The sequence below is a fragment of the Saccostrea echinata genome, unplaced genomic scaffold (genome assembly GCF_033153115.1).
Source record: "Saccostrea echinata isolate AGI-Se365-2 ecotype Australia unplaced genomic scaffold, CSIRO_AGI_Sech_v1 ptg000025l, whole genome shotgun sequence".
Classification (NCBI taxonomy): Eukaryota; Metazoa; Mollusca; class Bivalvia; order Ostreida; family Ostreidae; genus Saccostrea; species Saccostrea echinata.
In genome coordinates, this window is record NW_026889774.1 from 17,952,226 (window position 1) to 17,967,500 (window position 15,275).

The 15,275-nt window shown below is 35.3% G+C and overlaps 1 protein-coding gene across 1 annotated transcript in view; it reads left to right on the forward strand.

The window, feature by feature from the left end:
- LOC133192082 (pre-mRNA-splicing factor ATP-dependent RNA helicase DHX16-like) overlaps positions 1-15,275 on the forward strand; it is a 95,314-nt gene that overhangs the window by 63,410 nt on the left and 16,629 nt on the right. The window contains exons 8-10 of the mRNA XM_061327936.1: positions 429-611; positions 4,654-4,764; positions 6,335-6,450. Of these exons, the coding sequence (XP_061183920.1) occupies positions 429-611; positions 4,654-4,764; positions 6,335-6,450 (410 nt within the window). The remainder of the gene's footprint in view (positions 1-428; positions 612-4,653; positions 4,765-6,334; positions 6,451-15,275) is intronic.

Here is a 15,275-nt window from a genome sequence, read left to right on the forward strand (position 1 = left end):
CTATTGATCTAATGAAGAAAGAAGAATGTATATTGGAACTTGTTTTATGATCTTTTAGGGTAATAATGACATAAATAAAATTCATCAAAACGCTTGGCAACTTTGTTTATGTGGATCTTAGATGCAACTGGTTAATTCTGTGTGACAAAACTCACTGAATAAGAGTTCTAGCATCTTATCAACACTAATTTCAGCCCTAACAGTTCACAGTGAGGCAAAATCTTAATAATAGGGGGTTGAATCACATTCTTTGTTTAGTATAAAATAGTCAAAAAGTCCCTTCAATGCATATCCGGAAGTCCAGATAATGAAATCCTTTTCATATCATTTGGATATGAGTTAGAGCAATGGCCATGATTAAGACAGGTCTAGTTTAATTTGATTTTTTTTTTCAAATTGTTTAGATATCAATTTCATTGTTTTTGTAGGATGAAGAACTTACAGATTCCCAAAGAAAGAAAATGACAATAGAGGAAACACAGAAAAGTTTGCCTGTATATCCTTTCAAACAAGACCTGATCGATGCTATACATGAGCACCAAGTCCTCATCATAGAGGGGGAGACTGGGTCAGGCAAAACTACACAGATACCCCAGTATCTGCATCAGGCAGTATGTTTTGTATTAAAACTAGGGTAGGCAGTTTGTAATTGGTTACTTGGTTGGAACCATGGTAGTCTGTTGCAAAATCTTTGATAAGTTAGAAAAACTCTGAATGTTGAAAAGTTAGCATTTTTACATATTTAACCTGATTTAGGAGTAATTAAAGTTCTTGAGATTGAAATTAGGAAGGCAATTGATTAGTTTGTGATGTGTTAATCACTGTTTCAACACCATATTGTTACCCTACTTGTACTGTATTTCTGTAATTATATTAATTACCATGGTAAATCTCTGTTTAGTACAGCAAACTGAAAATAATGAGCATCTCATCCCATCTAATCCTAAAGTTAGCAGTTATTTATCATATCATAAAATTGAACATTGTTAAAAAAGACTATAACTAAGTGTAGTTTAGATTTTAGTTCTGATTATTGGAACAATGTGGAATGAATTTGCATGACATCTGGTCTGAAAAATTATCAATGTCTCAGATATATAAAATACAAGGCTACTGCCTAGAAATATAAGCGATATTCGGGCGAGGGTAAGAAAATGTGATAGATCACGTTTTCGACCCCAGCCCAAATATCGCTTATATTTCAAGACAGTATCCACGTATTTTGTTTATCCTGCAACATATTTTTACATCAGACCTCCAAAACGAGCTATTTTCAACTGATTTAGGTACATCTCTGCAGTTGAAACTAAGACGCCACGGCATAAACATTGCAATGTGTATGACGTAACAATGCTTTTAGAACGTCAGCTGGATACATGCACGAGGCTTTATTAGGGCATTGACCGAATAAAGCTTTGGTTTATTAGGTTACCTTTATTAGGTCAATGCAAGGGGTAGTTGCAGGATAAATACATGAAACAGGCATGTTTCATGTTTTTCTGATTTCTCTTGCCAAATGATATTGAAATAAAATTTATATAATAGTCTGATGAAACATGAAGAGAATATTTCAAACATCTTCATTTTTAGCTCTACTGGTCAGAGACCAGAAGAGCTTATGCGATAGTAAGGTGTCCGTCGTCTGTCTGTCCGTCTGTAAACAATTTTTCAAAACTCTACTCCTCCTACAGTTTTGGTCTGATTTCAATATAACTTGGCATATAAGTAGACGACACTAAGATACAAAATTTTATGTATCAGATTTTGATTTCAATGAACGGTGTTGCCATGGTTACTAAAAATAGAGATTTCTGTGAAAAACTTTCAAAACGCTACTCCTCCTACAGTTTTGATCTGATTTCAATTTAATTTGGCACACAAGTAGACTATACTAAGATACATAATTCTGTGTATCGGTTTATGCGAATTAATGCGAAGTAAAATAATGGCCAATTAAAATAATGCGAATTAAATTGCGTTCACACGACAGCTAATGCGAAGTAAACTAATGTGAAGTAAAATTTTATTTCTACAGTAAGGCTATTCAGTAAGGCTATTATGACATCATTTTCGAATCACGTCACCTTATGCGGTGCAGATCCATATGACATACTGTTATAGTGCCTATACATATTGTCAGTCTAGTCATGAGTATTTTCATGGTATTTAAATATAAGTTTATGTGGTAACTGAATATAATACAGTTTCAATGTACTGTATCATGAGCTCAACGAGTTTCCAACAATCCTACAAAAGAGGTTTCAGTCTGTCTTTACTGCAATTGTCAGTCTACACGATCCATTGTGGAATACTGATCCCGATGTATTTTCATAGTATTTAAATATAAGTTTGTGTGGTAGCTAAATGTCAAACATTTTCAAAGTACAGCATCATGAGCTCATAAACATGTATAAATACTAATTATTCAAATCCTGTCTCTCAAAATTCAACAGTCATAAGTTCAGGGCTCGACATTAACGCTTGTCCGGTACCAGTGAAAAATAATAACGGACAAGTGAATATTGCTGGGCACTTGTCCAATTGGACAAGTGCATTTTAATGTAAAGAAGTCTCCAAATACTGTTGAAAGTTTATCGCTAAAGACGGAAGCAGAATATATAAACCGAACTTCGATCCCGATATGGATCGCTATGTAACTGAGTTCACACTCGATTGGGATCAAAGTTCACTAACTGCATTCTACTGCAAAGGCATGAAACTTACGAAGTTTGGATTCTGTTTGATGTTGACAGTTTCATTTATGAACATTTATGTTGTTGTCAGGACAGAAAGTCTAGATAAAATTTTGTTTTATGTGTTTGTTAGCTCAACTGAGCTGAAAGCTCAAGTGAGCTTTACTGATCACCTGTTGTCCAGAGTCCGTCCATCCGTCTGTCCGTCTGTCTGTAAACTTTTCACATTTTCAACTTCTTCTCAAGAACCACTGAGCCAATTTTAACCAAAGTTGGTACAGAGCATCCTTGGGTAAAGGGGAGTTCAAATTGTTAAAATGAAGGGCCAACCCCCCTTACAAGGGGAGATAATCAAGAAAAGACAAAAATTGGGTGGGATCATTAAAAAATCTTCTTCTCAAGAACCACAGGGCCAGAAAAGCTGAAACTTATGTGGAAGCATCCTTGGGTAGTGTAGATTCTATATTGTTCAAATTATAGCCCCTGAGGGTAGGGCGGGGCCACAATAGGGAATCAAAGTTTTACATTGAAATATATAGGCAAAATCTTTGAAAATCTTCTTCTTAAGAACCACTGGGCCAGAAAAGCTGAAACTTATTTGGAAGCATCCTTGGGTAGTGTAGATTCTAAATTCTTCAATTCATGGCCCCCGGGGGTAGGGCGGGGCCGCAATAAATATTACAAAGAGGAGGTCTTGTGAAGAACAGCAGGGCCAAAGTAACTCAGGTGAGCATTGTGGCCCATGGGCCTCTTGTTGTATTTATCAATAACATCAGGAATCAAGCACATGTAATGGACTTTATTTTAGTTTTCAAGTCGACAGTATTATTACTTTATTGAAAAATTTTCAGACAAGTGAAGTTAAAGTTCGGACAAGTAAATGTCTTGGTCACATGTCCGAATGGACAAGTAGGGAAAAAAGTTAATATAGAGACCTGAAGTTAAATTATTTAAACTGCCCGGGGTATTTTTGGCAAAGTAGGTCAAAGGTCAAGGTCAAGTGGATTATAATGCTGGTATTTTTCATATTGTCTTATGACAAACAGTGCACATGCTAAATAGCACAGACTAACCTCTTATATGTAAAAAATATGCTGTATTTCAGCACTATGAACTATTTTGAAAAGTAGGCCAAAGGTCAAGGTCAAGGGTCATGAGGTCAGTAACCATGGTAATTTACAAAAGCCTTAGTCCTAAGCAATATATGTGCAAAATATAAAATCCATAGCTCTTACAGTTCTTGAGATATAGGGTGTGACAGACAGATGCCAGATAAAGTGATCCCTAAGTGCTGCTCTGCTCTGCAGGCGACACAATCAAACTTGCAGATTTTTTAGTAAGATCAGAAGCAATACTTATCTCTTCAATTAACTTGTTACTGGAAAAGATTCACAACTAATTGGTTGCAAGAATTTATCTGATTGCCATCACTATTACTGGTATATATATGTACTTTTTGGCCATTATACATCATAGGTGTTGTTCCAATTTTAGTAGAAATATGTGCATCATGCCAGTCATAATTGTTACTGGTAAACAATAAAAACTTCAGATTATCATAGATTGCTTATGATAAGAGAATGAATGAGATATGACTTTGATCTAAGGTCATATAAGTACATGTAGGTTCATGGTCAATATCATTGATGGAAAAAAATTGAGTATTTAAGTTTATGCTTAACACGAAATATACTGACAAATAGTTATGATCTTTGAGTGACAAGGCCCTGACTATGAGGTAAGTTCAAAGTTACTTGGCAAAAGAAAACTTATTTTGTGACAAAGACCTATTGATAGGCCATATCTGAGTCATATATTTATTTTCTGTGTTTTGGCAACCTGACCAAAGGTTATTCATATTATTTGAAGGTCACTTGGGGAAAAGTGAAGTTTAGCAGATGAATAATTTTGTAAGCTTGCTAACACATCTGTAGTTAATCATTAGAATTTCTATTCTTAGGGATTTACAAAAAATGGCATGAAAATTGGATGTACTCAACCGCGTCGTGTGGCTGCCATGTCTGTAGCAGCAAGAGTGGCTGAAGAGATGGGCTTCAAACTTGGTAATGAGGTAAATATTTGTACTCTATAAGAAAAGAGGTGCCACAATAGGATGTAACATTTTTAGCTCACTTGAGCCACAGGCACAAGTGAGCTTTATTGATCAAAATTTGAATGTTGTCTTTTGGCATCATTGGCACTGTCATTAACTTAAAATGTTTGGTTTTATAGCTCACCTGAGCTGAAGGCTGAAGGAAGATTTTCTGATCACATATTCTTTGACAAAAGCCTGTTTTCAATTTCACATTTTTAAAGCCATAATTAGTCAAATAAATATGTATCATCCTCATTCAGTGTAGATTAGAGTTTGTTCAAATCCTACCCTTCCCCCTTTTCCACCCTCTTTTGGGGGGGTAGGTTGGGACCACATATATTTAAACTTTTCAATACTGAACTGATATCTGCTTTTGCCTAGCCAGAATGCTCATATGAGCAATGTGGGTCAGGGGCCTCTTGTTTTCCAGAACAATTGAGCCAGTTTCACCCAAACTTGGAACAAAGCTTCCTTGGGATTAAAGTTCATCCAGTCTAGGACCATGTCCCCTTTCAACCCAAAATTAATAGGGAAAAGGCAAAAATAGGGTGGGGTCATTTAAAAATCTTCTTAAGAACCGATAAGCCCGGGAAAATGAAATTTATGTGAAACTTCCTGACTTTAGTGTACATTCAAATTTTTTTCAGATCATGGCCCAGGGGGTAGGGAGCATCCACAATATGGAATCAGAGTTTGAAATAAGAATATACTAGTTAGGAAAAAATATCTAAAAAAAAAAAAAGACAGCGGAGCCATTATTAATCATAAATATGCAAGCATCCTCAAGAAGTTTAATCAAATTGTGGCCCAAATTTTATGAAACTGTGGCTCAAAATAGAGTAAGATGGGGGCCTTAATATGGAATTTGAGTTTTACATAGTAATAAGTAGGAAAGTAGGAATTTAAAAAAAATCAAGAGTAGCATTCCTAAGTTGTAGGATTTAAGCTTATTTTCAAAGAATCGATCCTTGGGTTAGGGTGGGCCTGAAATTGGGGGGTCAAATTTTATGTAACTCTTTACTCCCTACCAGTCTCGTCAAGCTAATAAATTTGCTGCTAATGGCTGATGCAGACAAATTCTTAGAAGCTCTCACTATAACTCTGTTGTTTTTTTTTCCCTACCAAACTTTGGATTAAATTAAATTACCCAGTATTTGAAAATGAATTTCAGATATACAAGATACAAATTTAGCAATAAAATTTCAAAATTTCACTTTTTTTAAAATGATTTTTAAGTTTTCACAATCAAAGCTATTCTGGACATTTTTCTTTTTTGTGAAAGTATATGTTTAGAAGAAAACAAATCTTTCAAAAATCTTATTCTGCAAAACAGACCAGCGAAGGTAGTGAATGCAAGTTTGATTTGGTCATTACTCCTTGGGGTTAGGGTGGTGTCACAATATGGGATAAAAAATTTTCATTGGAATAAAGAGGTAGAAAGAATTCTAAAATTAGGAGACCATTGTATCCTATGGGTCTCATTTTATCTTTAAAACAAGAATACAATATATAGCATTTCAAAAACATAACTTGATAAACCCAACAGGTAGGCTACAGCATCAGATTTGAAGACTGCACATCAGAGAGGACTATGATTAAGTACATGACTGATGGTATGCTTCTTCGTGAGTTTCTGGGAGAACCTGATCTGGCAAGTTACAGGTATATCTTATGTATCTATCTATGTATACATATCCATATCAAGAGAATTTGTGAATCTTGATCCCAGTGATTTTAACATTTACTTATCATCCCTGAAAAAATAAAGAATCTCAAACTTTACCAGATTACTTAAAAATACCTGTTGTAGTTGACCTTAAATTGTTGTAATATAATCATACATGTATCTTGATAGTTTGATACTGAAGCTTAAGATTTTGAAGGAATCAAAAATTATTTTGTAAAATATACATGTTTAATTCAGATTGTTTGAAAGTGTTATGTTTTGGCTCACCTGAACCAAAGGGCTCAGGAGAGCTTTTCTGAACAAAATTTGTCCATTGTCTGTCATTGACTGCATACATTTGTCCATTGTATGTCATTGACTGCGTTGTCATAAACTTTTCACATTTTTATCTTCTTCTCCAGAACCACTTAATTGGCCAATTTCACCCAAACTTGGCACAGTTCAAAGTGTTAGGGTGGGGAACTATTAATAGTATTAGTGTATTAGCACTGACAAGTATAGGCAAGTTAAAGAATTCCTTAATATGATTTTGTAATTTAGTACTAGACTTACTACATGTATCTTGCTGTTCACTGATCATCATATTTCTCTTGATCTTCACCTATCGGTTTTTGTTTTATTATATGATTGAATAATTTCTATCTCTCTGATTGGCTGAGATCCATCAATGTAGAAAAAATACTACATTATATTTACCTGCACATGACCTTCCAGGTGAATACAAGGATTTATTTTCTCTTCATTGGTCTAAAAATAGGTAGGGAAATTCCAAATTGATACAAATAGTTTTGGAAAGCAATTTTACTTACTACCGACTTCCACTCTTGTGAACATAACATTAAGGAATATATAATTTGGGGTGGTTGAAACCTCAACCAAAATTTTGAAATTCATGGCCCCAGGGTCAGGGGTTGTGGTGCTAGGGTGGGGCTATATACATCATACATGTATAGTGAAAATGCATTATTTCTTTGAAAATCTTTTTCTCTGCTCCTGGGTATGACATAAACTAACTAAGTACATAGTTATGATGAGCAAGAGTGCCTCTACCAAAATGTGAATTTCATGGCCCCAGAGTTAGGAGTTCTGGTGTAAGGGGGGGGGGGGGGGGGGGGGGAGGTGCTCTATTGATTATATAGTGAAAATGCATTAAATCTTTGAAAATCTTCTTCTCTGCTCCTGGGTATTAAATAAACTAACTAAGTACATAGTTATGATAAGCATGGCTGCCTCTTCCAAAATTGTGAATTTCATGACCCCTGGGTCAGGGGTTCTGGTGAAAGGGGGGGGGGCTCTATTGATTATATAGTGAAAATTCATAATTTCTTTCAAAATATTTTTTTCTACTCCTGGTTATAAAGCAAAGAAACAAGTGTATAGTTATGATGAGCAAGGATGCTTTTACTTAATTTTTAAAAGTTGTGGTCCCAAGGGTTCTGTTGTTTCTCAGGGGGGGGGGGGGGGGCTCTATTTGATTATATAGTGAAAGTGTGTGAATTCTTTGAAAATCTTCAACTAATTGCATAGTTATGATGATGAGGGTACCTCTTCCAAATTTGTAAATTTTCATGACCCTAGGTCATGGGTTCTGGTGTTAGGGTAGGGCTGTTTTATATAGTGAAAATGCATTATTTCTTTGAAAATCTCCTCTGCTCCTGGGCATATTGGAAGCAAACAGAGTAATAGTTTTAATAAGCAAGGTATTTTTACCAGAATTATAAACATCTTGACCATTTAGTCAAGTGTTCTGGTAATGGCCAGGGCTCTATTAATTTGTATTCTACTGAGTGAAGTTATTCCCCTTTGCCATTCACCTTTGATAATTAATCACTGTACATAATGTATTTGAAAGGTTAATAAAATAAGAGAATTATGCAATAACATTTATTGTATAATACAAAAAGTACTTTCATAGTTTTAATAATCAGGTAGACTTGGAAATATTAGATGAATAAAAATGAAACAAAAATAACTTATCTTTTTAAATGTTCTTCAAAGGCCAAGTGAGGCCAATGTGAGAGGTAATAAGATAGACATTTTGTTAAAAGTCTGCATGGTAATAGTGATAAATGGGGGACAGAGAGAAAGATACTAGAACAGTTATTTTGTTGATCTTCATCATTCTGTTTTCCTTGCTATTGGGCAACAAAACTTCATTTATCAGTTTATGGATCCTCTAAATTGTTGTACTCAGGTGACTGTTAAGGCCCTTGGGCCTCTTGTTTCATTTAGTTTGGACTAAAAATATTCATTAAAAGTTTGGTCCCCCACTAATGGACCTTACTACCCCCCACCCTAACCCGAACCCAACTCCAAAACAAAATTTGAATTTAAAAAATTCTCTTTCAGTGGGGGTTAGTAGAGGATTTTTTCAGCTGTCATTTTTCCCTGATAATGCCCCCTACCTTCAAAATGGATCCTATAAAAGAGCCTGACATTATTACCCTTAGATTTTAAAAAGTTTGGTTAGGACTTCAGCAAGTGTAAACAAGTGTTTTTTGTTTGTTTGTTAATTGTTTAATGTCCCTCTCGAGAATTTTTCACTCATATGGAGATGCCACCACTTGCCGGTGGAGAGCTGCAAATTTTGACCTACACTTGGCACTCAGGGCCATTGAGCAGTGAGGGATCTTTTTCATGCCAGCACTTTCTGCGACACGGGACCTCGGTCTATACGGTCTCATCTGAAGGTCTGGTCTCTATGTCCCACAGTGGGATTCGTACCCGTGACGTAAGAATATACAAACATTTTAATTTACCTGATCATTTTATTTTGTCAATGAAAGTTAGAATTCTGGAAAAGATTTACCACCACACAAACAGTCCATCACTGAGTACACCTTTCCATAGACAACGAGAAGAATTTTGGGTAAGAAAGCTAGGGACAGCCTTTCCCTATGGATGTAATGACAATGTCGATAGTGTTGGAAATCTTTCCAGTCCACAGTGTAACAATGTAAATGTGATGGGACTTTTTAACCATACATAGAGACGTAAACGTAGTCATGGGCATCGGTCTTACAATAAACCTTTAATACACGATGTCTCTTTTGATTCATTACTACCTTACGTAAATCAACAGTTAGGTCTACATCATATTCGCACCAAACTTTACTCTGTCCCTTTGAAACTTTTAAATAGTCTTCTTGAAAAGGTCAAGGAAAGTCCATTTTTTGATTACTCGACACCAGAATATAGGCTCGGATCTGTAATTATGGATATTGCCAATCATAGGCTTTTTAAACCCCTGCGTTTTACTGAAGAAAATGCAGCTAAAACAATCCGTTTTTTCCTTAAACTTCAATATGCCAATAAAGGAATTGACGCGGTTAATATAAGTAATATTCTTAATCACAAAAGGGTCCAGTCTTGTATTCCACCATATTTCATGTTAAAGACTACACCTTGTATTTCCTACAAATATACATCGACTATTGCTTCCAAACTTTTTAATTACAAGAAAACTTTACAGGGCCTGGATATCGAACATCTGAAACATAATCCTCCATCGTGTTCATGTTCATCTTCCCCCTATGACTATAGTCCTGCTGGACACGTTATTACTGGCGACGTAAATATAGTTAATAATGATGACCTTAGATCACTAATTTTAAAAGGTCCTAAATTTAGGGAACCCAGATCCTTCAACTGGCGTCGGAATTTCATAAATATTATGGATTCTGTAGAGGACTACGCCAGGCGATGGGCCAGACATGAAAAAGAAGACCTTGACACTTTGTCAGAATGGCTTAAATGTATCAGATGTATGTTAAAATCGCGCATTAAAAGATTGAGAGGCAATATGAAAATCATCTATCCTTCTGTATTCAATAATCCAGAAGTGAAAAAATAATTAGATAGATTACATGATCAGTACGTACTGGTCCCTGCTGACAAAGCAGGTAACAACATTGTCTTTGTTTGTAAGGCTCATTATATTAAATGTATTTTAGAGGAACTTGGATTTAATTCTACAAGTGGTAATCCAACTTATAGTTCCCTTTCTAAGGAAGAAATTCTTCAAAATCATAAGTCAGTTTGGAATATTTTTAGTATTCCAAACAACCAAAATGAATTTGAATTACCTTATTTATATTGGATTCTGAAACTTCATAAAAATCCTTACAAAGGTTCCAGTAAATGTTCAACCAAGCCTCTATCTTTACTCCTCACTAAGATATTAACAGTGGTGAAGGAGAAACTTCAAGAGTACTGTGCAACAATATATTCAAGAAGTGGTGTAAATCAGATGTGGATACTTAAAGATTCCAAGGAACTTTTGGAAAATTTGAAATCACAAGATTTTACCAAAATCAACAGCTTAAAAACTTACGACTTTTCAACTTTATACACAACCATTCCCCACGATAAAGGAGATGGGCGAACATAGCGTGCAGAAAGCCTATAGCTTCAAATATATAAAAATCATGTTCAATTTGTGAATTCAGTATTTAGAGTAAAGTTCTCATTATTGAAATGTATGAAATTATGATAAACAAAACTTTTCTGAGGAAAATTTTCTCGGAAAATTTATTCTTTTATTTAAAAAAATGATGTGATATTCATGGGGGTTCGAACCCTAGCAATAAAAATCCTGAGTATCATTTCCTTTCGAGACTAGCATGTTAACCACTAGACTACGCAAGATCTGATGAATAGTGGTATTTAAATCATGTTTGTGATATGACCCTTGACTTTATGGACTTCAGGTATTTCTCGGAAAGATGCGAATTTTGTGTCATAAAAGTGTATTTTAAAGGTATAGTGGGTCTTTGCTCCATATTTTAGGAAACCAAAAAATGTATATTATTATGCAAACTTCGAGGATTAACTTAAAAAAAATGGAGCGAAGACCCACTCATATCGAAAAATAGTGTTATAGTATGAGAAAATGACTCTTTTTGCCCTCTTTAGTGTGTGTACAATATTTCATAAGCAAATAATTTCAATCTTTGTGAGATTTTTGCAAATTGTAGAGATTTTACATAAAGTATATTTTAATGTTAGATGAAATATCAAGGAAAATTTTGATATAATTGAGATTTAATTTTTCACCTTCATGTTTGTCACACTATAGGCTTTTCGCTCGTCATGTTCACCCATATTCTTAAAGTCCAGACTTTTTGATATCATTGACAGCTGCTTTTTAAATAAAAATGGAACTCGTAAATATACTTACCTTGTCATTGGTCATTTGCAAAATTATTTTGTTAAAAAACATTCTGATTGTACACACAAGTACTCTGAAGTTGACATTAAAAAGATGCTTGAGTTTCTGATTGACAATATCTATGTGGTTTTTGGAGACCAGGTCTTCCAACAATCTATTGAAATTCCCATGGGTACCAATTGCGCCCCGTTATTAGCAGACCTTTTTTTGCATTCATATGAAGCAGAATTTGTCCAAAATCTTGTACGTGAAAAGAAGAAAACACTTGCTGTGGCCTTCAACTCGACATTTAGATATATCGACGACGTATTGTCAATTAACAATGGCTATTTCCATTCTTATGTCGATATGATATGTCCTGGTGAACTTGAGATAAAAGATACCACAGAGTCTGCCACATCTGTTTCATATTTGGATATTTTACTTGAAAAAGACATTAATGGTAATCTAACAACCAAGCTTTATGATAAACGTGATGACTTTAACTTTTCAATCTTCAACTTCCCTTACTTATGCAGCAATATACCTTCATCACCTGCATACGGGGTATATATCTCTCAGTTGATTCGATACGCAAGAGCATGCTCTACGTATGTACAATTTCTAAAGCGAGGTAAATTATTGACAAATAAGTTGATGAAACAAGAATATCAGCTGTCTCCTTTAAAGTCATCATTTCGTAAGTTCTATGGTCGATACAATGACCTTGTCAGCAAATACAATTTATCATTGAATCAAATGCTGACTGACGTTTTTCATACCAATTGTTAGGCCATCATTTACACACTGAATTGTCGACGGATTTTTCAGTTATTTCCCAATCATGACAAGGAGCACACATCGGGTGTGACCGGTCGGCAGGGGATGCTCACTCCTCCATGGCACCTGATCCCACCTCTGATGTTTGGAGGTCCGTGTTTGCCCTGCTCCTATTTTGTATTGTTTAATGGACTTTTGAGCTTGAATACTGTTCGTTATCTCCATATATTTCACTCCTTACTCGGCCACTCTAGGACAAACTCACTAACCACTGTGCCACGCAGGCGACGTGTAAACAAGTGAGATCACATGAACTGCTTAATGAGTTTGTACCAATTAATTATATAATAAAACAATTATTGCTGTCTTTTCAGTCAATACAATGATTTAGCCACCTTCGATGTACAGTATTCACCTTGCCCTTTGGGCTCTGTGAATATTGTACTCCTCAGGTGGCTAAATAATCATATGGACCTCAAAAACAGCAATAATTGTATATTATTTTATAATTCTATGGACCTGTTACAGTGTTGCATTATACTCAATTGGCCATTAAGGCCCATGAGCCTCTTAAATTGCTCAAGGTTGTTCAACTAACAAGTATATTTTGTTTCATAAAGACTCTTAGACATTTATAAAATAAAGATTCATTTAATCATAACCTCAAAGACAAAGTTTTGGAAGATATACTAGAATCACCATGTCCATCTGTTTATTGTTTCATCTGCCTGTCAGTCTGTCCATACCATGATGTTCAGGTCATTACTTTAATGGAGAAACACTTAAAGTTCACACCAGACAAAAATATTACTTGTGACCTGAGGATGTGTTATGATCAACTTTAATCCAAGGTTAATTGTTAGAGCAATTTTTTTTTATTCAAGGCTATAAGAGTTTTTTTTTATGAAGAAACAATGAAAATTCATACTTGACTTGAAGATTACTTGTGACCTTGGGTATATGAGGACATTGACCAAGGTCATTTGCATGCTCAAGGTCAATGGCCAAAAAAATATTTAATTAAATTTTCCTATTCCATTATTATGTAAGGGAGAAACTGTGGAAACCATAATTGACACAAAGATTACTTATGGCCTAGTGATTGGTTGATGTGTTGATATTGGCATAAGGTCACATGTTTTTCACATGTAAAAATTAAAAAAAAAAAATCCTGCTTCACTCGTGAAAAGAAACCATACAGGCCTCTATGTGACATGTCCATTGCTAACTTTTAAACTTCTTTTCTGCTTCTTATTCAAAAAAATTTGAAAATGTTTATAGTTCAGTAATTTGACGATCACCAAGCCAATTTAATATGGTCGCCAATTGGCGACTTATAGAAAAATTTTAGGCGCCAATCATATTTTTTAGGTGCCATGGCGACTAAATTAGTCGCCAGGTAGAGCCCTGCCATATCCAACTACAAAACATTGATTATCCTCTATTTTTTCAACAAATGAATTACATATTTCACTATTGTAAATGTAACTAGTGCTAATTGTAACGGGAACCGTTACAGATGTTCCCCAAACGGCTCCCCAATCCCTTATGATGCCCCATTCCCTACAAGCTTCAATAAATTAGACAATACTTTTGTAATATAGATGGACACTTTATTTTTAAGGGTATTTTATTGGAAAACTACTCCGATATAGCCATATGGGTATTAGCCAATCAAATTTCAGTGCATGTGCTTGCACATGTTTTCTACATTTTTCACATTTATTTTCTTATAGTGTCTCACAATACATACATTTGTTTTAAATATTAAAGAATTTCATTGATAAATAAGAGAGATGTGACCATTTAAGTATTAGCCAATCAGAATTCAGCATACGCGCATGCATGGCCTTGCATTCAATTTTGATAGTATCATAATGTAGGAGTTCTATGTGCCTATCCATGTCATAAATTTCATCCTGTTTTGTTGAAAACCAAGGGAGTTATAGACATTTAAAGTTTCAACCAATCAGATTGCAGCACACCTGCATGCACATGTTTTCAAGAAATTTCCTATATAACATGTTGTAGCACCTTATAATATATACTTATATTCTAAATTTCAAAGTATTTTGCCAAAAAACAAGGAAATTATTGAGATTTTTGTATCAGCCAATCAGAGAAGAGCGCACGTGCATGCGCGTGAGTTCACGCTAATTTGACCATGTCATCTTGTCTAGACTACTAATATATCTTTATATTTTGAGTTTCAAAGCAATTCATCAAGAAATATAAAAGTTACGGCTTCATCAAGTATATCAGTCATTTCACTCATTGCACGCGCGCGCACGTGCATGCATGTGCGTGCAAAATGACCTTCGTTCCGAACACCTACACAACATGCCTATTAACCCTAAAAAGGTTTCATGTCAATCGGATGAGTGGTTCTATGAGAACACTCCCGGACAAAAAAGTACCGAAGATTGATTGATTGATTGTATGTTGTTTAACGTCCCTCTCGAGAATTTTTCACTCATATGGAGACGCCACCACTTGCCGGTGGAGAGCTGCAAATTTTGTCCTATACTCGGCACTTACGGCCATTGAGCAGTGAGGGGTCTTTTTCGTGCCAGCACCTACTGCGACACGGGGCCTCGGTTTATACGGTCTCATCCGAAGGACCGGTCTCCACGTCCCACAGTGGGTTTCGAACCCGCGACGTAAGGATCAACTCCTTACTTCGCGACTCTAGAGCAGACGCTCTAACCACTGCGCCACGCGGGCGACAAAAGTACCGGAGAAGAAAGTAGAAAAAAAGAATAATAATAATAATAACTAGAAACTCATTACTAGTAATGAGAAGGTCTTCCGTTATACTACTTCCTCTTTGCATGAACATGTCTTTTCCAACTTCGGTATTAGCCTAAAAAT